This window comes from Pongo abelii, chromosome 10 (genome assembly GCF_028885655.2).
Source record: "Pongo abelii isolate AG06213 chromosome 10, NHGRI_mPonAbe1-v2.0_pri, whole genome shotgun sequence".
NCBI lineage: Eukaryota > Metazoa > Chordata > Mammalia > Primates > Hominidae > Pongo > Pongo abelii.
The window spans coordinates 89443457-89469513 of record NC_071995.2 but is presented as its reverse complement, the minus strand read 5'-3'; the positions used below and the strand labels follow the sequence as shown (position 1 = coordinate 89469513).

The window sequence follows — 26057 nt, the reverse complement described above, 5'->3', positions numbered from 1 at the left end:
TTCTATTCTATTTCATTAGGAACATTTTGAAAAATATTGCATGAAATACTAATGTACATATTAAACAATGTATGTATTTATATATCCAGAGGCTACAAAGAAGTAACAGAAAAAACAAACAAAACTTTGTCACTTTGTTCTGAAGAAGGCCTTAGGCTTAAATGTACAAGAAACAGTTATGAGTCCTATTTTTTTAAATTATTTTTAAAACCCCAATGCCTAAGCCACACTGTGGATCACTGAAATTGGAATTATTTGTGGATATCCTAGTTGTATTACCAGTCAACTCTGTCTCAGTTTCTTCACCTATAAAATGGTATGACAGTTGCAGCCATCATCACCGTCATCATCATTATCCTCATCATCTTCAACTTCATATCCCAGAGTTGATGAAGGATCTTAATGTTTATTAGATGGTAAAATTATGAGATGATGAAAAAGCTTTTGTGAATAAGCTCTGTTTTTCTCTATAAAATAAAATAAAATTTTACTGTAATTAAAATATCCACTGTAAAATTAGAGACAGGTTTGTGAATTAATTTGAACATCTGGCAGCAATGGTCCTAGGAAATCAGATGATTTTGTGTGTTATGTTTATAAATTATCCATGGAAGGAAAGCTACCAGCTTGAGTTCTTTGATATTGACACTAATTTATCATTTCTATTTAGTGCAAACTATTCATAAGTTATCAATGAAATATTTATGCATTTTAATATTTTATAATTAGGAAAGCTTGAAAAATGAAGACATTAGCAGGACTTGTTCTGGGACTTGTCATCTTTGATGCTGCTGTGACTGCCCCAACTCTAGAGTCCATCAACTATGATTCAGAAACCTATGATGCCACCTTAGAAGACCTGGATAATTTGTACAACTATGAAAACATACCTGTTGATCAAGTTGAGGTAATCGATCCTCCTACTCTTGAAACTTTAAAAAGCATGGGACGAGGAATGACTGGGGTCTGTTCTCTTCAAATAGATGTTTGGGTTTTTTTATAAGTAGAAAGATTTTATGTTAATAATTTCATATTAACCTTTTCTCCAAAACATGTTCAATCTTTTGGAGGTTAATACCGGAACAGTCTTTTTTTTTTTTTTTGAGACAGGGTCTTGCTCCATCTCCCAGAGTGTAATGCATTGTCACAGTCTTGGCTCACTGCAACCTCCGCCTCCTGGGTTGAAGCAATTCTCCTGCCTCAGCCTCCCGAGTAGCTAGGACTACAGGCGCATAGCTAGGACACATGCAGCTAATTTTTGTATTTTTAGTAGAGATGGGGTTTCACCATGTTGGCCAGGATGGCCTTGATCTCTTGACCTCGTGATCCACCCCCCTCAGCCTCCCCAAGTGCTGGGATTACAAGTGTAAGCCACTGCACCTGGCTAGTCTTTTGTTTTTTTAAAGTTCATGTTATTTCCTTCAAATTTTATTGCCAAATTGAACATAAAAATGTATTTCTGTGAAGCTAGAACAGAGAAAATTAGAAAAAGTCAATCAGCAAGGTAAAGAGTTAAAATGGTATGCATGCAATGATGAGGAAAATTTGGGGTAAAGGAGAAAGATGTGAGATTGAAATAAACTAGAAGAAAATAATAATAGAGAGAAAGAACAATAGTTTGGAACTCCACTGTAGCTCAACAGTGAATGTGCTTCCCTAAATTACTGATTGTCTCTCCGGCAGTAATGTAGAAATTGGCAAGGTTGTAGCCCATTCCATAAATCTGATATGACGTGTTCCTAATTAAATACAAGTCTTTTAATATAACTAAAGGATACAGGCTAATTTTTATGAATCAGAAAGCAAACAGACCTTGAAATGCAGGAGTGTAACTAATGTGCAACACTGACAAAGACTAATTAACGATAAATAAACAAAAAGAGAAATTACATCACATTTAAAGGATCATAACATATTTTGGGCAATCTTTAAAGTGTAAATCTTCTTAGAATAACTACTTTTGATAACCAAGGATAGAAAATATTTAGATGAAATCGTATATTTAACTTCTATTGAACTTAGATATATTTTTACTAAGAAGATACTAAAATTTTTCAACATTGTTTATGTTGCCTTATGAATATAAGAGTCAGATTTTCACAATGTGATAAATTTTAAAAATCTACTCCCCTCTCTCCCTTCTCTCTCTTTCTCTTTCTTACTTTCACCCTCACCCTCTTTTGACCCTCATTTCATCTTTCCCTCCCATTTTTCCTCTCTTTAGTAAAGTTTAGGCTCAATAGCAGATAATTTTTCTTCTGCACATTTGATTGTGACTCTATTTTCTAAGTCTTTATTAATATTCACTGTTTGATTTATTTCACTGTATGGATTCTGTCTGTTAACAGGATTTTCTGTTGAGAATTTATGGTTGATAACAACAATCTTGCCCTATGTGACTTCTACATCTCCAATGTGATGCATCAATGTAGAATATAAGACGAAAGTTTTTCAGTGGTTAACTCATCTGCCTTGCTTCTTTTTTCATCTTGCATAAAACCACATTTAAAAAAAATTTAGTGCATTTCTGAATTTATCTATCAAATTAAACATTTTAGTTCAAACTTATTTGTCATTTCCCCCCAAACTCTTCCAGAGGATCAAAGAGATTTGATGATCACTATAACTGAATCTTCTATTTTGAGTAGGTTTTGGGAATAGTTTCAAGGGTGCTATTTATTCCTTTCACAAGACCAAATACACAATAGAAAAAAAAATGCTGTTTGGGATCATGGCTTCTCTAGGCAAAAATGAAAAAAATGACTGTATCTGCAGAGCTCTTTTAACCCATTCCTTACCATCAGGATCATTTTCACTGCCCATAAAGCTGTAGGCATTCTCATGAGGTTCGGACATTTTTCATGACATCAAGAAATTTAAGCTAACAAACATATCTACATAAACGTTATTTAACATACAATATTATCTTAGTATCTGTGTTTTCTGGAACAACAACTTCCTGTGAAATGCCAAATATAATGTGAAATGCCAAATATAAAGCATTGCGTCTTTACATACTTCAGCCTTTACCACATACAAACAATTCTAATTTTACACAGAGTCCTTTCTGAGAAATTTTACTTCAAACCAAACTTAGAATCCTCAGTGACTGAGGGATCCAGAGAGCCACTAACAATCCCCTGTGGTTGACTGAAATATATTAGTTATCCCTTACTTAACATTCCTTGGTGATGAACTCATCATCAGAAAAACCAGTTGGTAGGTAGACGGTATAGATATAGATATAAATAGGCATATACATATGCTACAATAACTCTAATGCACTTAAAATAAAACCTGTAGTTTTTAAAAATATTTATAGGGTAGATCTAGTAACAAGAAGTCAACCAACTCACTCATCCATTACCTAAGAAAAAAAAGAAATATAAAAACAAAAATATATGATAAAGTAAATAAGATGACATGAGGAACAAAATTTAGAAGAACTTTAGCTCAGACATTAACAAATTAAAATGAATTGCTTTGCAAACAAGCAAAAAAAACAGTGCACAATTTCTTATGGGGTGATGTGAAGTAAAGGTGATAGATCCAGTCATGTGAATAGATTAATTAGAGTTACTCATGACATGAATTTCTTCATGCAGTCCTGGAAGTCCAGATTTCAGTGACTCGTGGTAAGCATATTTATCTCATTTTCATATATTAAGGTGAGTTGTTTCAAATGTTCTTGATTTCATATGAAACATTCTGACTAAATACTACTAACATAACCAATATAGGATACAGTTAAAGAAAAAAATCCATGGTAAGTAAAGCACATGGAAAATGGTAGGATGAGATTCTTCATATTTTTTTTTGATCTCCAATGGCAAGGGTATGTGTTTCTGCCTGTTTCAGCCTAGAATTTACCTCATCTGTAGAACAGAAAACCTTTATTCTAAAATTATAAATTTATAGGATAACTGAACAATGCCTTTAACATATATGCCAGTTTCTTATAAGTTGTAAGACTTGGCATTTTGGACTAGTGTAATAGACCCTTGGTTTAGGCTTTGGCAGATTAATTCTTAAGGCCTTTGATGTATGTTGTAGGCAGAATTCTAAGATGTTCCCTAAAAGGCCCATTCCTAGTATACCCATGCCCTCTATAATCCTTAATATCATGGGTATTTGCGGATATCACTTCTATAATTGGGCTATGCTATATGGCACAGTTGAATTTAAGAAAGGGAGACTATGTAAAAGGGCCTGACCTAAACTCATGAGCTCTTTAAGTCAGCATCTTGATGTCAGAGTCAAAATTTGAAGCATGACAGAGATTCAAAGCAAAGTGAACTGTCTGCTGATGACTTAAAAGATAGAAGGACCAATTTGGTAAGGAATGTAGAAGGCCTGTAAATGGTGAGAGAAACTGATGGCCATAAGCATATGTGGTCCTCAGGCCTATAGACACAGGAACTCTGAGCTCTGCATGAGACCACAGCCCTGGTCATCACCTTGACTCTGACCTTGTGAGACTCTTGGAAGAGAAGCCAGTCAGATCAGGCCTGAACTTCTGACCTACAGAAACTGTGGGCTAAAAAAATGGGTATAGGTTTACTAAGTTTATGGCAATTCGTTATGCAGCAATGAAAAAATTAAAACAAGATAGAACTTAAAAGTTTTTTATCTGAAAATCAAATTTGAATTATTCCACTGTAAGTGTTGCATTTGTGAGTCTAGGGATTAGGTGGTCAATAAGTCAAACCATCCCCAAAACCCAGGGGAAGAATCTCAATTGAACTTTGTTGATTTCCACTGATGGTGGTAGATTTATTGCCTCCTGAGTTGTTGAGAAAGGGTCATTAAATTATTTCTGTTTGAAAATTATATTCAGTAATATAATTTCAAATTGATGATTTGTGTGATTTCTCATGATCTAGAATATCTATGATCCATTGTTTTCTATATTAGAAGCAAGTTTTAGACCCAACAATGCCATCAGAGTGCTATATATTACCCAGTAAGTACATTTATTGGTGTGACATAAAATGGTTGCAGCTTTTACTGCACTTTCATTTTACTCTAGTGCTGTGAATAGGAATTGGTTGTAGGCTATATGATCAAAATGTAGACTTTTTGCTTTCTGATAAACTACAGCTAACCTTAAGTGAGCATTTATTATGTGCTAGGTACTGTTCTAGTCATATTACATATATTACCTCATTTATTTCTCACAACAAAATTATAAATTGCTATTGTTATTCCTATTGAATAGATGAGGATTTTCGGACAAAGAGCAGTTAGGTAAGTAACTTGACTAAGATTAAACAGTTAGTAATTACATATCATAATAGTGATGCTGTCTTCTCATATCACAATATAATTTCCAAAAGGGTAATAAAAGACTATTATTCTGCCCCCATTTTCTGTCAAGCTCTAAATTGTTCTTTTAACTTGATATTTGTTTTAGTTGAACTGAATGCCAAGTACTCTACGACTCCTAAAAGGAAAAGAAAAGCCTTTTTCTATGGGTAGATAATGTGAACTAGAGGTAACATTTATAGATAACCAACTCTGTTATCTAATTATTGTAAGAAAGAATGGCATAAGACAACTTCTAATTGTAAATATGCATTCTTCAATATATATCTAAGTTCTGGACTATAATTTTATATTTACCACATATTTACTAGTCTAGGAAAACATTTTTCCATTTGCCTTAAAGGGTTCATGAGAAAACTGCATTGTTCAAAAGTTGATATTCTTTGAGTGGTTTAAATTGAGATAGTCTTTTTGATGAAGGTGGCTATTTGATGTCTCCATTTTCATGTTATAGTTTTAAGTTATTTATATTTCATTTTGCTTAGGTTGGAGGGGGCTTCAACTTGTTTTTTAAGAACAACATTAGCCCTACCTATGAGTAATGCATTTTTCCAGCAAAGTGCTTGGTAGCAATATTAAGAAGTATAGAGGCTCTATGGAAGGATGTCAACATCCATTCATCCAGTAAAATTTTCTTGGCTTCATCTAGATTAATAAACTCCTCCTCACCTCTACTACATTAATTAATGTAGCCTTATATAATTACTTTTACTTTTCTTGTACTACCCCTGTGTATTCAATAAACACCAAGAAATGTTATACTGCAAAGTGCTATAGAGCTGTTAATTGTATTTGCTGTATGATGACATGGAGGGCATTTACAATGACACTAAGCAATGGTCTTTGTGGGGATGTGTAAGAAAAATTTCTCTCATGTCTCAGTGTCAGAATGGGTTACAACTTCTAAAAACAGTTGCTTATTTTCTGGGTTCTATATTGGTAACTGAGTGTGCTTGTCATTATGGCTTGCCTGCTCAGCAACCTGGAGCCCAATTTTTGTCTCAGTCTTCCGTGGTTTCATATAACCTTGCCTACCTTTATTTTCTTGTCACCTCAACTATGTACATAGATTTTTAAAAAGTATTACCATATGTTGTTTTAAAACTGTCCGTATCCTTTCTGGAATGATATGGTATATGCATTCATCAGTAAATAACAGTAGCAATGAATAAAGGAATATCAGTAAAAACTGGTCATAGAAAATTTCTTGCATGAGAGATGCTTTCCTTGATATTACCCTCCAATGATCTTAAAATTGAGGCAAATTCTCTTCCATGGACAGATAAAGTGGCTAGATTGTTTTAAAATCATCCTTGTAAAGAAAAGCGCCATAAAATACAGCAGTTACAGATGATGATTTTTTAAAATTCTAGAAGATTTTTGAAAGGAATGAAAATTATATTTAGCAAAGTTGTAGGAATGGTAGAGAACTCAATAAAGGCAGTTGTATCAATTAAATTTTGAGGAATGGTTTCTTTTTATTTGTCTTTATTATAATATGGTGCAATGCAAACTAACCAAGCCTCAGCACCAAGCAATATACTCCTATAATAAACCTGTGCATGTATCCCCTGAACTTAAGATAAAAATAAAATTTTAAAAAAATAAATAGATAATAACTTTAGAATATATGTTGATGCTCTGTAACACCAGAAATTGCTTAAAGAGAATCAAGCTAATTCCGGACAACTTCCAGAAATCAAAGTACATTTTAGATAATGATATATTAAAAGTATCTTAACATTAGTTTTTCTAAATATAATAAATCGGTATAGGACTGCATTGATGTTAAAAGGTAATTAGTCTAGGAAATTGTCTCTGTATTTTGTGAACACAAAGTACTTATATTAGTAATATTTATACTATTCTGGTGGCAAAATATATGCAATACTTATCTTTATATTTAAAAATATATCCTACTTTGACCAATTTATACAGTATATTTTAAAGTTTCTTACATATGGTTTGCATACTCAACACTTTATGATGGAAGAAGAAACTTTAACACAATCAGCCTGAATTAAATATCTTTTTCCAGAGTATGTGAAAAATAAAAGCTAATCTCTCTCTTTACTAAGGATGATCTACAGGAAGGGAGGAAAGAATTTTGCTGATGAGATTTTAATATGGTTGTCTCATTGACTTTCCATAAGATTCTTTTAAAAACAGTGTTAAACTAATTCTCATCCTAAGCTATAGTATTTAAGAACCTTAAAAATTTAAGCAACAAAAAATATACAATCATGTAGGTTCATTGGGAAAACAAATACTGATAATCTTTGCCAGTGACTTCTTTATATTTGTATTATATGTTATTTATGAGACCACAAACATAAGATAACTCAAATAACTAACCCTGGAAATAAGGTAATATTGTAACCATCTGATAAGGGTAACTGCAGAACAGAATTTTGCCCAGAGTTTTCATCTAGTAAGTTTCTGAATAAAATTTAATCCAGTCTTTTAATGCTAAAGGAGAGAGACTTTGGCCCTAAAAGCCCCCATTCTTTTTCTGCTTCTTCTGTTTAATCTTTACTTCTTTGAGCTGTGTCCAATATTGAGGCTTCTTTTCTCTAAAATGAAGTGATTTGATTATTAAGAATCAGAAAAACAACCATTTCCAAATGAATACAATTAACACAATATTCAGGCATCTCTGTTAGCCGTCAAAGTGTTTAAAAAGGCAAGAGGTAATATGATCCTTCTGAACTGAAAGCTGCTTTGTCGGGAATATGAGGATTGAGCAAGCTTTGCCAAATACATTTCTTCCTCAACTATTTTCAAGATAAAATAGAAAGTAAGATACAGCTTCATTGCCAAGTATTCATGGTTACGGTCTTTTATTATCTAATTAATGTAGATCACGGAAACAAATGTGAGCACCTGGCTCATGTTTAAAGCAGAATTTCACTGTGCTTAACATATCTATATGTCAGTATGTTAAACCCATAAAAATACATCTTTAGTAACTCAGGCCAAACAGTACAGAGCCTTTTAACGCCTTTAGAAGTCAAATGTTGCCGTAGTGGTAATACAGAGGAGTAGCTTCAAGATTAATTTATTCATCCGTGTAGAACAAATTGAGAGACAGATAAATTCAAAATTACATTTTGTTTAATGAAAACCTTAATTCTGTGCTTGAGTAAAAGTCCAAATATTCTGGATTTCAAATGCGTTTTTTTTTTAAACAAAACAAGGAAGACCAGTAATTTAAATATTATCAGCTGAATATTATCTGCTCTAGGTCTGGGCTTTCTCATTAGGAATTGACTGGTGCAATGGGTATCCTAAATTAAGTGAATAAATAGGTACAGATATTTCCTTTCCAATTTGGCTCTGCTTGAGCACATAACCATTAACACACACACTAAAGAATAATGGGAGAAACCATTGGCTTTGGGTGTTGCTCATTTCTACACCCATTTCCTCCTCATTGGGAGACAGTCTTGTCATAATGCTGAATAACGCAGGGCCTAAAGTCAGACTTCTAGATGTAAGTGCCAGGTCTGTCCAACAAACTGTATAACCTTGGGCAAGTCATACAACCTCTCTGGGCCTCAGTTTTCTATTTAGAAGATACCTTTTGAGGATTAAGTAAGATAAACATGTTAGCTGTTTAATATAGAGCCTGGTACATAGCAAATGTTTAATAAATGCAAGTAACTTTACCATTGAATCACTCACTCAGTTAAAAACCACTGAAGCTTATGTGCTGATGATCACAGATGCCTTAAAGGAAGGGATGGGATTTGGGCTATGATGAAGGCTAACCCCATTGTGCTTGGGTTCACATGAGATCTACTTACCAATCTTTTGCTGAGAGCCAAGAATTTGGGAAGGCAAATTAGACCAAATCTCTTCCTATGCCTTGGCATTCTCAGTCTAGTAGTCTTATAAGTATTTTCAGCACAATAGAGGAAGTTTAAAAAGACACATATAAGATATATGTATACAAGATCTGTAGCTATCTATTGGAATGTAAGTTTCTATGAGTTCACTCACAAAATGCATATGCTGAGAAATGATGTTCTTGAATCTGTCATTAGTTTTAAACCTGGCAGCCAATCTGAGATATAAAGTATTTACTCATTTATCCATCACCTTTTCTTAACAGTATTTAAGGTTACTTACATGAATAAATGCTATAATGTGCACACAAATTTACATAAAAAAGATGAAAATATAAATCTTAGTACAATAATTTTATCTCAAAATATATATAATAAACATTATATATATTATTTTCTATTATATTATCTGCTATATCATATCTTATATATATTACTGATCATGTGTTATGAGGTGACAAATACAAACTAAGAAAGGGAGACAAAGAAAAAATAACAGTTGGGAACATAATACAAAGCCAGGAGTCAGATACATACATCAAAATTGAAACCATTTTGTATTATAACTCATAGAGATGCATAAAAATAGTAAAGTTTTTCTGGGCAGTAATGCTAAGTTTTAGGAGACCCCTATACTTGCTCCCACTATGTCCTATCTAAATTCAGGATCAGGTGAGAAGGAGAAATGGGATTCACACAGAAAGAGAGCTCAAATTGTTCTATTTTGTGTTGATAAAGGCGAGGTGTACCCCCTAAATTTAATGCATGACTTCAGTGTGAAGCAAGTAAGAGCTTCCTAATACAAAACTCCAGAAATAAACTATGCCATCAGTCACAGGCAATTATGGCCAGCCACAAGCCTCAGGACAAAGTCTACCCCCGTAAATCTTTATTCATGCAGGGGCAAAGTGAAATGTACGCAATTGATAGTCAATTCTCCCCAAAAGGGAAGGGGAACCACCTGGGGCCAGTTCCTTCTCTCAATGATCAATTAGCTTAGGAGTGAGAAAAGGGATCAACAGAGGCTCTAAGAAGAGATTTGATTGTTCCAGAAGAAAGTCATAAGATGGAAACCAACTTGGTTTAGCCTCATCCAGATGTTGGTCAGTTTATGTCCCTTGACTCCGGTCTGTAACCTGTGTACTCAAACACAATTTGGAGAAATGCCCCACCAAGAGTTAAATTATGATGCCACATTTGACTAATATTAGAGCTGTTCTTCTCTAAGTGTGGTCCCTGAACTGGCAGCATCAGCATCACCTGGGAGCTAGTCACGAATGCAAATACTCAGATCCCACTCCAGACCTAGGGAATCAGAAACTCTATGGAAGGAGCTCAGTGAATAAGCCAGATCATTCTGATGAGCCTATGATTTAAGAAGAATTGAACTAGGAAAATTCTCCCTAATATAATGTTCCTTCTCTCAGAGTAACATTTGAGATCTTTCTGTTTTCTGGCACAGTTTGTAAATATGCAATGGTGGCAGAATCAGTCATCCAGTCTTACCTGAAGTTTCTCTTTCTTTCTGAATACTTGAAGGCTTTGAATTCCCCTTTTTGTGCTAAGACCTGTCTTTCTGGCACTTGATGCTGCATTGCATATGTGTTCTATCATATGACAGACTCTCTAGTGAGCATCTATTTTCAGCCAGAGGGTTCTGAAGCCTGGATGTTATATGCTCAGTGGCTTCTCCCTTTCCTCCTGCTATGGATTTCAACAAGTCTACCTCTCAGAGAGTTTTCTCCATTCCCCATGCTTTTGTCACCTGAAGTAGGAATTTCTAATCCCCTGCCTGTGCAGTTCTTAACAAGCTGTGAGGCCTGTCAGGAACCAGGCCACACAGCAGGAGGTGAGCGGCAGGCCAGCCAGCATTACTGCCTGAGCTCCACCTCCTGTCAGATCAGCAGCAGCATTAGATTCTCATAGGAATGCAAACTCTATTGTGAACCGCGCATTCAGGGGATCTGAGTTGCCTGCTTCTTATGAGAATCTAATGCCTGATGATCTGAGGCAGAACAGTTTCATCCTGAAACCATCCCCAGTGGATAAACTGTCTTCCACAAAACCAGTTCCTGGTGCCAGAAAGGTTGGGGGATACTGATCTGAAGAATCAACCTCAGCATATTTTCGAACTGAAGTTGCTGTTGGTATTTTTGAAGTCTGTGCCCCCAGGAGCCTAGTAAAAAACTTACCACATTTTCCTCAAGACTTTGTTGAATAGTTCAGTGTTCCAGACTTAATTAGTGTTTCTGTCTCCTACATCCTAGTCTGCATCATAAATCACTTCTCTGGTGAAGTGATTCTCAACCATGGTCACGTATTTGTATCAGCTCTAGAGCTTTTTAAAATCCCAGTACCTAAGCCATACCCTGGACTACTGAAATTGGAATGATTTGTGGATGAGACCCAGGTTTGGTGTTTGACTTTCTTCATCTATACTTTCAGTGTCACATGTGGTTGTTTTAAAAAAAATTAATATGCTTCTAAATTTTATCTCTTTACTTCTCTAGTACTGTGTTCTCTAGAAAAAGAACTTTCTTTTTAAGTTATTTTTTATGTTCTTTCTGTTCCACACCTTCATTTTCAGGCATAGTTCTCTACATTTCATAAATCAGTAACTTATGAATCTGCTAAAAGTAACACTGTCCAAAACATTTTGGAAATCTTCACACTTCTGAGTTGGATATTTTTAATTGGATATGTTGTCCCATCGGACTAATTTCTAAGCCAGAATAGGGACTTCACTTGTTATTGTCCTGCCTAGCCCTCCATTAATATGCCTAATTTTCATTGGATCTTTCCTAATTCCACATTTCTCATTCTCACTCCTAGGGCAAATTCTAGTAAACCCTGTCTTGAGTTTTCCAGGGACAGAGAAACTTGCCCTTTGTTGGTTAACGTGTACACATATAGGCATGAATATCTCCTTGCTAATATTCAATGTGGGCTTTAAAGAGTTAAATAGCATGTATGCAAATATATATTATATGCTCCATTCCTTGACACGTTTGAGAAGAACAAAGAAATATATCTAAAAACTATTGAGACTGGATAAAATCTTTTTTTCAGTGTGTTCTCTCTAGAGTTATAATATCAAAACTCTGATTAAAGTCATAAAATTGAAAGAAATTAAATCTAGGCCATTTAAGATAAAATAGTTTATTCTATGATAACTACACTGAATCTGTAATGTATAAAAGGATAGAATGGACATTGAAGAGGATTAGTAAATTTTGGAAGTAGAGAGAAAAAAAGAAGATCCCAGAGGCTAATGTTGTCAAGTCCAATAAATCACTATTCAGCAGTCGTCTTTTGGCAGAGTGTTTTTTTATCATGCTAATGACTGCAAATCTTATGAAAGTTAACATATTTAAAGAGTTCGATCCCTTGGAAAAGAGTCCTTCTTTTGCCTTATGCTATTATGGAGCTGATTTATCCTTTGTACTTGTTCTATGGTCATCGACAATCTTTTGACTATAATTAGCTTCCCAAGTGGGACTACCTACAGAGAATGTGGTGGCACTAAGAGGATGAAGGTTAACCTTTAGGTTTAATGTGGTCTTTGAACTTGTTTAAGATAATTTTGCCCCAAGAGATGAAGTCAGGTTTCTAAGTTAGTAAAATTTGCAAGAATTTGCCAGTGATACTGGACAGTAATAAAAAATTAACAGGTAATGATTATCCTTTTCAAAGGCAATTGGCAGTTAGCTGGTCCTCTCTGGGATATCCTCTGTAAACACATATTTTTTTCTTATCAAAATGTGTGTAGTTACCCTGTGATAACATATGCATCATCATTATCATTGTCATTATGTATAAATAGTAGTTTTATCCAAAAAAGTTCTACAAATTAAAGGGCATGGATTTATGCCTCAATAAAGGCTGTGTTAGAAGAAACAATTTGCTTTGTGTTACACTGAGAAAGATTGAAACTGAATAAAAAATACTAAATTACTCCATCAGAAATAAAGAGCTAGAGTTTTGAAGGTTCCAAATATCTTAGTTTTCAGTCCAACTTCTTTGTTTTCAATTACTGTGACTGACTCGCTCCCCTCCTCCCATCCTCATGAGATTACTGATTTCAGCCCACATTAAATTGCCTAAATTGTCTTTCTGGCATCCTTACATGGGGAACAAGGGCAATAAGGGGGAAGGGAATATGAACTGACTTTGCTATTAGATAATGTGACTAAAGCATTTGCCAAAGTTCCCTACCAATATTGTTTGGAGACATTTAATTACAACTAGATGACACATTTTAAGAAATTTATTAAGTTTCTGGAGCCTAAGGAGATGATGGTGAATGGAGTCTTGAATAAACTGGGATAAAGCTGAAGTAGAAACTCTTTCTGGTGACTGAAAATGGAATATTGTCATTTTCTGACAATAAGGAAGGAAGTAAGAAGAGAAATATGTGAGCAAAGAAAAAATACTAAAGTCCCCAAAGAGACAAAGACTAGAGGGTATGATTAAATGAAACTTTAAAATCAGCTCTTGTTTCTTTGGCATGGAATTTTTCACTTAAACATTGCATTGTATATGAATAAGCATTATCTTTTAGAGTTATGAATCTATGACAAATAACTATACATTGGGATAGATTAAAAAAATAAAGCATGTACATATTCTAAGCTTGATATCCTAGCAAGTCAATACAAAATATGATTTTATGATATTTGGTGTAATCAAAAGGCCATTAACTATTTTGATATTTGACTTGCAAACATTCATTCATTACATAACTTTATTAATTTTGACTTCAGTTAGTAAAAATGGAGATTTAACAATAAATAAATGGAAATAATGGTGAATTTACACAAATTTGGTGACATTATATTTCAGTAAGTACTACAACAAATAAGATCTAAGAACAGTTGTTTATAAAAAAGAAATCAGAGGATAAAGCGACAAAAATACGCTTTTATTTTTTCTAATGTCAATGATATGTACTAGATAAATCAACCTAAAATTAGTCATCCCTTAAAATTGACAAGTATGAAAACTTTTATTTACCACTGATATAGGAGGTTTGCAAACTACAATCAGTGTTCGTTATAATTTTTCTTACTTTTATGAGAAATAAGTATTGTGTCAGAATGAAACTTTAACCTATATCTACATGATGGGTGAGACAATTCCATGCATTCACCTGTTTCATTTTCCTTCTGGGCATTTAGCTAAAACACATTGTTTACTTTTTCTAAGTTGGCTCATGTGGCTAGTTCTCTTCCCTTAATCTGTCAATGGACAGACAGTACCAGTGGACCTTGAAGTCTCAAGCTGAAAACGGTGAAGTCCTAGCAAGAAAGAAACTTGGATCTCTGAGTAACTACGTAGAGGAAAGACATAAACTTGTTTACCTGCATTAGATAGTCATGTCAGCAAGATAGAATCTCTTATTGTGTTAAACCACTGGGATTTTGGACTTGTTTGTTACAGCTACTAATGTGACTTGCCATAATATAGACGTTTTCAACTTTTGCTTTAATATCCATTTCCCAGTTTTATAAAGTGAGCAATTTTTAACATTTTTGTAGATGATTTAAACAGAAATATACTTGGCTGAGTACGGAATTCATGCTAGTTATTTTCATAATTGGAGAATATTTCATCTAGCCCATGATGAGATCCAATGAAACCTTTCTTCTCCATGTCAGATATAATCTCTTTACTGGACTGAATTGTTCATTTTCCTCCTTCAAACAGTGCTGAGCATAATGACAAACCATTATAACGAACACTGATTGTAGTTTGCAAACCTCCTATGTCAGTGGTAAGTAAAAGTTTTCATACTTGTCAATTTTAAGGGATGACTAATTTTGACTTAAAACCCCAATTTAGTCAGGGAAGGATAATTTTTTATTAATCTTTCCTTTGCCTGTATGTGCAAATGGGAAATAAGGATAGTCCAGGAAATCCCTGAAGAAAGAGAAAGTAAAAACATGTATACACTGAGATCCTTATTGATTCATTGATATTTATGAGGATACCATTGTTCCTACTATAACAGGAAAAACAAGGCATATTTTAGTGTAGATACACCTAAGGCCAGAGATAGTCATATTAAGGTCCCCATGCCAAGCAATCGAAGTTACTTTCACATTAGCTATGGCTCAGACATCTCCATGTCTGCCTATGGATCTTCATTGTATGTGCTAACATATTATGAAAGGAAACTAAATAAGATGTGCTTCAACTTCTTTAGATGAAACTAGCTTTGAATCTATTGCTGAGCCAAGAATTTTAGCTAGATATGCTCTATATTTGAGGGAAAGATGGAAAAATTATACACCTAGTGGTAGAACCACTCCATTGCCCAACTCTGAGAAGCACTATCTATGTGGTATTCTATGTGAATGGTGCTTCCTAGATGTGTACAATGTAATAGCCTTACCTGAGTACATATTAACTCTAAGTGATCAGTCAACCAGTCTTTACACCTAGGTTTCTCTTTTCTTTCTCTATAGCCTCTTTATCTCAGTCACATTCCTTACTTTCACTTGTTCTCATCATAGAAACCCAGTTTTTCTAGGCTACCTCCTTAGCTTACTTTATTTTCTTTAGCTATATCATCTTCACTAATCAGCTAGAGTCAAGAATAAAGAAGCTGCTCCTAATGGCTTCAGAAGAATCATTTCCTCTCATTGGGCATTTTAAATATCACTTTTCTATGATGAGAACAAGTGAAAGTAACTTCAATTGCTTGGCATGGGGACCTTAATATGACTATCTCTGGCCTTAGGTGTATCTACACTAAAATATGCCTTGTCTTTCCTGTTATAATAGGAACAATGGTATCCTCATAAATATCAATGAATCAATAAGGATCTCAGTGTATACATGTTTTTACTTTCTCTTTCTTCAGGGATTTCCTGGACTATCCTTATTTCCCATTTGCACATACAGGCAAAGGAAAGATTAATAAAAAATTATCCTTCCCTGACTAAATTGGGGTTTTAAGTCAAAATTGTAAGGAGTATGACTGAGATAAAGAGGCTATAGAGAAAGAAAAGAGAAACCTAGGTGTAAAGACTGGTTGACTGATCACTTAGAGTTAATATGTACTCAGGTAAGGCTATTACATTTTACACATCTAGGAAGCACCATTCACATAGAATACCACATAGATAGTGCTTCTCAGAGTTGGGCAATGGAGTGGTTCTACCACTAGGTGTATAATTTTTCCATCTTTCCCTCAAATATAGAGCATATCTAGCTAAAATTCTTGGCTCAGCAATAGATTCAAAGCTAGTTTCATCTAAAGAAGTTGAAGCACATCTTATTTAGTTTCCTTTCATAATATGTTAGCACATACAATGAAGATCCATAGGCAGACACGGAGATGTCTGAGCCATAGCTAATGTATTTTCATACCTGCTTTCCCTATGAGATAAATAAGAAAGACACATGAAATGTGGTTTAACAATCAAAGACAGGTTTATTTTAGAGAAAAAAAACCTGAGAGGGGCTTCTGGCCAATTTTGGTCAGGAGTATTCTCCCTTACAGACTAAGAGTATATATTTGTTTTAGGGTGACAGGGCCCATCACAAGCTTGGAATGTTTCTGTGTGGGGGAAATTTTATGGTGTGGTTGGAATGTCTCTGGGTGGAGGGGAAGTTATCTCAGGGCTAGCATGTCTGTGGTCAGGGAGGGGTTTGGAATGTTTCTGGTCAGAGATGTTATTTGTGGTTTATGGTTATGCTGACCTTAGCCATTAGGTTGATGCCCTTTGAATTTAGGCATTTTTGATCAAGGTAAATTTTAAAATGACAGTGCTTGTCCAAGATGGTGATATTCCTGCTCTGTCCCTCTCATGCAACTTTAACTATGTTATAATATTTTCTTACTCTTATACACAAAACAATCATTTAATGTATCAAAAATTGCCATCATTTACCCATACTGATTCAACTGTATTTTTCAGGAGGCCTAATAATTGCTAGGCACACTGGAGTAGCAGCTGGGAGTATAATGGGGAAAAAAAAGAAATATGTAGTATTTATCCTCATGGGGAGAGAGAGATTAATCAAATACTCACAGATACAATATAAAAATCTGTATCAGTTAGCTTTTGCTGTGTAACAAGCAGTCCCAAATTTTGGTTACTTAAAACAACCATTTATTCAGCTCACAGTTCTGTAGTTCAAATATGTGGGTTCCGATGTGCTGCTGGTTTGCACTGGGTTGACTCAGGTATATGCTAGGTTGGTACAGTGCTGGCTGGGCTAGCTTGGCCTCAGCTGAAGTGGCTTTCCTCTCCCCTCCACCATGAGCTTTCTCATCTTCCAACAGGCTGGCCCTAGCTTGTTTATATGGTTATTAAATAGGGTTCATAGAGGACAAATGAAAGTTTGCAATGTTTCTGGACAACTATCCTGCTTCCTACCATTCTGCTTCCTCTGGTATTTGAGAGCACACAGTATAGGGGTTGGGTACAATTGGATATAGAGGAATTACTGTCTCATTGATGAGTCTAAGATTTTGCACTAGTCTCCACTGACCATTTGGTTTTTGTACTCCTAGAATTGGGGTGTTGCAGGGACTGCTGCATTTTCTTACTAAGCCTTGAGCTTTTAAATGTCTAACAGTATCCTATAATCCTTTATGAACTTCAGGCCTCAAGGGATATTGCCTTTGATAAGAAGAGTGGTGGGGTCTTTTAGCCTGTTTTGGACTGGGCAGGCATTTTTTGCCCTTCCGAATTGTCCTTCCAATACCCAGACTTCAGGGTTGATTCCTTCCTCAAGCAGGGGACAACAAATGGGTGACTTGTTCCCCATATTCATATAGATAATAGCCCCAGCTTTGGCTAATATGTCCCTCCCTAATAAGGTTGTGGGACTTTCAGGCATAACAAGAAAGGCAAGTGAAAAGAGCAAAGTCTCCCAATTACAAATGAGGAGGTGGGAGAAATACCTGATTACAGGCTGTCCCAGGATTCCTCAGATGGTAACAGACCTTGAGGACAGCTGTCTGGGACAGGAGATTAACACTGAGAAAGCCACACCAGTGTCCAGGAGGAAGTCAATTTCCTGGCCTTCAATGGTTAAACTTACCCAGGGCTCAGTGAGGGTGATGACATGAGCTGGTCCCAGACACCCTCAGTCCTGTTGTTGGATCATCTAGTTGGGGACTTCTGGCCCAGAGAACGTTTGTCCTCTACGGCAGTGCACCTTCCAGTGATTACTTTGGCATAATGGACATGGGCAAGGGGGCAGCTTGTTTCTCGTTGGACAATCTTTTATAAAGTGTCCTTGCAAATCACACAGATAACAAGCCCTATCAGGTGATTGGCCTGCTCCATTTTCTGCCCTCTGAACCGTCAAGGTTTGTTTGTCTGAGAGCTATGACTAAGGCTGTGGCTTTTCTCTGATATCACTTTTCCTTTTCAGCCTGTTCCTCTTGGTCCCTATTATAGAACACCAAGGTTTCCAGGTTTAATAATGCCTCCAGATTTTGTTCAGGGCCCAGGGCTCACTTTTGGAGCTTTCTCCTGATATCTGTGGCTGATTGGGTAATAAACTTATCTTTCAGGATCAATTGACCCTTGAGGGAGTTGGATGACAGGGGAGCATATTTTCTTAAGGCCTCCCATAGTCACTTGAGGAAGGCAGAAGGATTTTCTTCCTTTCCATAAGTTATGGTGGACATCATTGAATAATTTGTGGGCTTTTTCCTCATTCTCCTTAGTCCTGCTAGAACACAGGTCAGCAGATGTTTACGACTCCAGTCCCCATGATCTGGGCCAAGGTCCCAGTGGAGATCCATACTGGGGATGGCTTGCTGACCAGTAAGGAATTTGTCCCTTTCCAGGTATCTCCAAACTCTCAGGCTGCAGCTAAAGCCACATTCTTTTCATTAAAGGCCAGGGTTTGATCTAACAATAGCATGACTTCTCTCCAAGTGAGGTTGAAGGTTTGCCCTAGACCCTGTAGGACATCTATATACCTATCAGGATCATCTGAACACTTCCCCAGGTCTACTCTGATCTGCTTTAAATCAGAGAGTGAGAGAGGGACATGTACCTGGGTTGGGCCAAATTCCCCTCCCCCTACAGCTTGACGGGGACATAACTGATAGCCTGGGGGTTTTTGTGGTCCCTTGGAGATTTCTTTGCTTGTTTCCTTCTGGGTGGGGGAGATTAGAGGAGGCTTATTAATATGAAGGGGAGCTGTAGGAAGGTTAGGATATGGAGGTAAGCTGAGAGGTCCTCCTGTGAGATGTAAATTTCAAGCTTTGCATAGTTGTGGATTCTCCTTCAATGAAAGAAAGCTTGAACATAAGGTATTTCACTCCATTTGCCTCCCCTCTTACAGAAAAGATCAAGCTGCAGGATAGTATTATAATTTATACTTCCCTCAGGTGGCCATTTTTCCCCATCAGAGAGAGAATATTGGGGCCAGGCCACAGTGCAGAAAAAAAATGAGCTGCATCTTTTTTAGAGTTTGTGGGTCAAATTGGTCTCAATGGCTTAGGATGCATTTTAAGAGTGAGTCTGTTGATGCCTGAGTGTTTCCCATTTGAAAGAAAAAACCGCCTGTGGTTTTGGTTTGTTTGTTCCCCCCACCGCCAACCCAAGAACCCGCAATGGTCCCTGGACCCTGCTGATCGGAATAGTTGCACTCACCAATGCAGCAGCAGAAACACCAGTTTTCCTCTTAGACCACAAAGAGGACCAAGGAAGGTCAGATTTAGTGGTCCTTACCAATGCATTCTCAAAAACCTGTTAGAGTCCTAAGCATTTTCCTGTTAGTATTGGGACCTTACCCCTGTCCTTTAAAGATATTATGCCCCAAAAATGAAGTGGAGGGCCATACCCTGAGGGAGAGATGGGATCTCCAGGGTTGGAAGAGTGATGCCTTTTGTCTTCACTTCTCATCATACGAATAGGAAGGATATCATTTCTGAGGCTCCCCATATCCTAGCTTTAGGAATAGCTTTTATTAGGCCTGCTTGTCTGAGGAGGGATCCTAAAATTCCAGATAGTAACCCCCTCAATGGGGCTTTGGGCAAAAATTATGTTTTTCTGATTGGTGAGCCTGGGTGCCTAAAGAAAGGAACAGAGTCCTGAAATTTATACTAGAAATCATTCTTATAGGAAAAAATAGAAAAGCACCAGAGACGGAGTGGTTTTTAGAAGCAGGACTAGCCTCAGAGAAGAGATGGGGGAGGAAGTTTGTCTGACAGGTGTTAGTACCCAGGAGTCAAAGGTCAGGATAGACAGGATAGATGGGCGAGTCTCACTTGGACGATGTGACTTTGAGAGTTCCTCTCATGGCTGCAGGGTCAACCAACTTTTTGTTGGGACCCCGGAGCTGAATGGCTTTCCTCTCTGTCGACCCTCAGCTCAGCCCAGAAGTATAAGAAAAGTGGAAGATGGTTTCAAGCAAACCAACACTCCCAACTCTGAAGAGTCGGGGGTTGTTAAAGAGCCCTTTCCCAGAAAGCCTGACACCCATGTCTTTAGTCTGGCAGCCGCACTAGTTGCTTTTAACTGGCCAACAGGTGCCCAGTGTTTAGCCTCCGAATTCTAAGGAAAAATAGGACAGAATAGCAAGCTAAAGGGGTCCAATGGTACTCACTGCTTGGTGATATTAGAACTGTTAGTAGTTAGAACTGTAGATAACTTATCTCATGGTAGCCTTTGCTTAGGGAGTATATTTTGTGTCCATGAAACAGTATCTCTATTCTGGAGATGACAAATGCATACCTCACATTGACTACGTGGCTACTAAAAGATAAAATGTAAGTGTTGGTGAGTTTATGGAGAAAAGGGAACCCTTGCATACTGTTGTTGGAAATGTAAATCAGAACAATCACTATGAAAAACAGTGTGAAGATTCCTTAAAAAATTACAAATAGAACTACCATAAGATCCAGCAAGCCCACTACTGGGTATATATTCAAAAGAAATGTATCAATATGTTAAAGATATATCTGTACTCCCATGTTTATTGCAGCACTATTCACAAAGGCCAAGACAAGGAATCAACCTAGGTGTCCATCAATGGATGGATGGATAAATACAATGTGGTATATACACACAATGGAATACTATTCAGACACACAAAAAAATGAACTCCTGTCATTTGAGATAGCACGGATGAACTTGGAGAGTATTATGTTAGGTGAAATCAGCCAGGCATAGAAAGATAAATACCATATGAGCTCAGTGTATGTGGAATCTAAAATAGTCAACTGCATAGGACAGAGTGGAATGGTGGTTACCGGAGGCTTAGGTAGTTAGGCAGAAGAGGGAAATGGGGAAATGTTGGTCGAAAGATACATAATTACAGTTAAAGGGGAGAGAAAAGAAAAGTCCAGAAAGGCAAATACAGAAACAGATTAGGCAAAAGTATAACCACAAAAAGTTGGTAAGTGATTGCCTGGGGCCAGGAGGTTGGAGGGGGGAAGGAGAGAGGATGAGAAGAGAGAAGTTGGAAATGGCTGTTAATGGTTGTAGAGTTTTTTTCTTGGGTGATGAAAATGCTATAAAATTGGGTGATAGTTGCATAACTGTCAACATACTAAAAAACATTGGACTGTATACTTTAAAAGGATGAACTGTATAATATATGAATTATATCTCCATAAAGCTGTTTTTAAAAGAGTCCATTCTTACTACATCTACACTAGAGGACATCCTAACTTTATATAAGTAGTCTATTACTGTATTCCAGCTAAGAGAGGATAGTAATTTAGATAATGGTGATGATGGCAGATAGAGAGCAAAAGTAATGATATTGATAGATGTTTAGAAAACAATATTGACAAATAAAATGAAGACTTGATCACAACTTAAGCATAATGTTTGACATAGACATTTTAGATAATTATAAAGACTGGCAAACCTTCCATCATTTAAAAATTCACACATTAACCTGGTGATCATTTTATTCATTCACAAAGGTAGGAATCAAATCTGGTTTATTTGAATTTCTTAACAGCATTTTTTTCCATAACATATATATTACATTATCATTGATTTCCTTATTAGAAACTTAGCTGTAGATTAACTAAAATTCAAATATTAAAAAAAGAGTTTTATTAATTCAAACACAATGTTGAATGGCAGAAAATGGTTTATGATCCTCATAAACAGGTATAATTAACACGTTCAACAAGAAATCTGTACTAAAAGGACTCAGTGGATAATGAAGCAATCAGGAAGATGTGTGATTGCTGTTTCTGAACACACCAGTTTTTCATATTTTTACCCTGAAATTAAGACAAAAAAGTAGGCTTAGTGGCAGCAATATAATTATACAGATCATTTAAATGCACTTTTGCTAAGGGGCAAATGAATTTCATCAAAATTATTGTTAACCAAATCTTATTGTCACTTAAAATGGTTCTGAGTGTTTTTATAGAGATAATCTTCTGTGGACAACAATGGCGATTATTAGAAAATAAAAGTTTTAAAACTTTTGTCATATTTTTAATAATAACACAAATATTGCTAGTAAAAGTCCCAGTTCAATCTGATACAATAAATGTAATTGGATGATTTTCTACGGAGAGTCTTTATTTCTCCAGGGAGCAGAAACTTAGTCTGAGACACTTCGGGGTCACTTCAACCGCTTTTACCCTGAGATTGGGTTGAGGTGATATATTGCTTACGTGGAGTCCGGGCTGTGCAGGGTGCAGAGACTGGGACAGGCCTAAGTACTTCTTCTCTTGGTAGCTATCTCTTCATACTGACATCTGCTGATATCTCACTCAGCCTAGGCCACTGTGAGCTATCCATTTGTCATCTCTGGAATAGATATACTGTTTCATGGACACAGAATGTACTCTCTAAGCAAAGGCTACCATGATATAAGTTATCTACAGTTCTAAGACCAGGTACACAAGAGAATAAAAATAGATAACTTACTGCAAACCAGTCAACTCAAAAATGTACTCTGCTGGTACTATGTTAAGAAGACACACAAGTGCAGTGACTTTGACTGAAATCAAAGTCATACGTAGTAATGACCATTTGTATTATATTTTTAAACTTTAGGGAAATAAAATGAACAGATTTAAAAGTTAATTCAGGAAGAAGCAAGTCAGAGTAAAACAAGCAGCCAAATAAAAAATAATAGAGGATAAAGCTGAAAGAATTTATGAATATTTGTAGAAGAGGCTCAATTATGTTTACATTCAAGTGTTACCAATTGTAGCTTGAGAAAAAGGACAGGGATTTTTTTTCTGGTCATTTGTGTTTACGTTCAAATTTTCTGCAACATAAGCATACAAGTCTGCCACACGGAAGGCCAGGTGGTCTTGTTTCCCTGGACTATTTTTTTTGTGTGTGTGCATTGCCTCATAACTTCATATCACAGTATGAAGATTGTTGAAGAGGGCGAAAAGATGCCTAAATCACTACTATTTAATAGTGAAAATAAATGTGTCTACAAAACAGAAGTCTCTCCAGGCATAGTATTTTGAGGTTCTTCAATTTTGCTGATGTGAAAAGGCATTCCTTTTTCTTGGTTTTCAAAGTTGTATTGCATTTATGTTTTATTTGCAAGGAAGCATGAACAAAACAATTTTTGATAAACACGAAAAGCTGTTTTGCCTCATTATATTGGATGACAAGTGAGATCTTACAGCTTCACATCAAATCAGTGGAAAAACAATTATCTGTAAAAAGTATGTGCAAACATTTTTCTGACAAAGCTAAGATTCAAGGCAACGTGTCTAGAATTTGTTTCTCCCTTTAGGCTGCCTCCATTCCATGAAACATCTGTCTCAATTTCCGCTCTTCCTGGAGCCTCCTTTTGGTCTCTCTACAAATCCATTCCTTCTGAATCGGCCTCATTCTGACCTACAGATGGAAACCGTATGTCTTTCTGTTTAAGAAAATGTGCCCAAACTTCTCAACTGGAGCTTTCTGGTCAAGCTTTATTGTATCTTCATGTATTGCTCCTAAAGTATCAAAGACAGTATAATCTGTTTTTGTTTTGATTTCATGCTTTAAATAATTTAAAGTAAGTATTAGCACATTCACTGATTTGTCTCAGAAAATCTCTAAACATAGAGCTGTGAATTAGATATATTTTGGACAAGTAAAGTTAGAAAAAATTATACTTCAATAAGTACTTGCTGATTGCCTATTATGCTTACAGCCTAGAGGTACACAGATAAAAGACATGACATACTTTACCATCCAGCAGGCTTGGATATGCAGAAAACAAATGGAACCAATGTAATACAGCACAGAAAAGGCTGAAATAGGGAGACTCTATGGAAGCACAGAAGGATGCACAATTCAGAAATATAAACTGATAAAAGAAAGTTTAGTGTTCCTTAAAAAGAATAATTTTCATTTGTGATTTGCAATGCTTTTAAATCTATTATAAGTGATATTAAATCATAAGTGTATCCCTAAAATTTTTTGGTTATTCAAACACCTAGAAAATATCTGGTCTGAAAATATACCTGTGTTATAGATGAAAGGAATAGTTTGCACATCATTTGGTATTAAGTAATCCAGAAATAATTTATGTGTTTCTTTACTTTCTTAATGAAAGCAAACAAAGAAGGGTGGAAAAAAGCAAAAGGCCATATTGGTGTGGTTAAGGGAAAATCTGGGATTTCTGGGGATACCACAAGGACACTGGGCCACAAAAAGTGGGTCCTGGGTGTCGCCATCCCAATTGCCTGGAGCAAATTTTCAGCCCAAGCTTACAAGACCGTCAGAGAAGTAGACATTTACTAAGTACCACAAAGAAATAGACATTCAGACAAGGGGAGAAATCTGAAAGAGAAGATTTCTCCTAAATCCAAACAGTATTCTTAAAAGCAATGACTCTATTACTTAAAATGTACAAGTTATATAAGAGCAAAGCAGTTGTAATCTAAAATACAATATCTAAAAAATAACCTTTGAATAATTTTGTAATTTTATAGCTGCCTCCTAGTGTCAAAGTTCTCAAAGAAGTCCATTTTAACATACCTAGATATCGTTACAATATTTGTTATTTTAATAATATTGAAAATACATGAGAAATGGCATATCACAGTCAAATCATAGTTTTTATGTCACTATATATTTTATTTTAGTATAAAGGATACTTTTCAGTAAAATGCCGTTAGAGACAGTATAAGTCATTGGTAAGGAACAGAATATTTGAACCTAGGAAATCAAGGATTGAAAGGACAAGATAATACGTATCAATTTCTGCTCAGTTATTACCTTCAAGGGTAGTAGAATGAGAGCTGGATGGTGAAGAGGAGTTTTGAATTTTACTCTGTACACTTCTGAATTAATGTGAAGCTTTCACAATATTGATGCATTCTTATAATGCTACTCATTATTAGAAAACAATAAACAAGCTTTTTTTAAACCTATGAAATGAACAAATATATATGATGTTAAAGAACAAGATGACCAAAAAAAAAAAAAAAAAGGCATTGGAAACAACTTCTAAGATTTGAGAAACAAAACTAATTAAAAACAACAACAGTTACTAGAACCATGTGTGTTCCTCCAAGCAAGCAGGATGGTCAAACTATCGAACTTTAGAACATGAGTGTCCTCTTGTGGCAAATATGGGTACATTTTAAATTTGTGTCACTGCCACACAGTGACTGAGAAGTTTGCCTGAAGAAATTCTTTTTTTTTTTTTTTTTCAGATTGAAATAGCCACAGTGATGCCTTCAGGGAACAGAGAGCTCCTCACTCCACCCCCACAGCCTGAGGAGGCCCAGGAAGAGGAAGAGGAGGAGGAATCTACTCCCAGGCTTATTGATGGCTCTTCTCCCCAGGAGCTTGAATTCACAGGGGTTCTGGGGCCACACACAAATGAAGGTCAGGTACCTCAAAGCAGAATTACAGTTGAGTCCACCTTGTCATCCTCAAAACTGCAAAGCTTCAACTCTGCAGGGAAACCACA

At 35.9% G+C, this 26057-nt stretch overlaps 1 protein-coding gene and 1 long non-coding RNA gene across 3 annotated transcripts in view; one reads left to right on the top strand and one right to left on the bottom strand.

The window, feature by feature from the left end:
- The window catches only part of EPYC (epiphycan), a 45061-nt gene that overhangs the window by 4704 nt on the left and 14300 nt on the right, over positions 1 to 26057 (top strand). For both annotated transcript variants that reach the window (XM_024256977.3, XM_063712219.1), the window contains 2 exons: positions 730 to 907; positions 25798 to 25972. In XM_024256977.3, coding sequence (XP_024112745.2) covers positions 743 to 907; positions 25798 to 25972 — 340 coding nt within the window. In that variant the 5' untranslated portion in view covers positions 730 to 742. The remainder of the gene's footprint in view (positions 1 to 729; positions 908 to 25797; positions 25973 to 26057) is intronic.
- Positions 22285 to 24372, bottom strand: LOC134759525 (uncharacterized). Its single transcript, XR_010135810.1, has 3 exons — positions 24321 to 24372; positions 22795 to 22930; positions 22285 to 22392 (listed from the first exon to the last, which is right to left on the bottom strand). It is a non-coding gene; the product is annotated as an uncharacterized LOC134759525 (long non-coding RNA).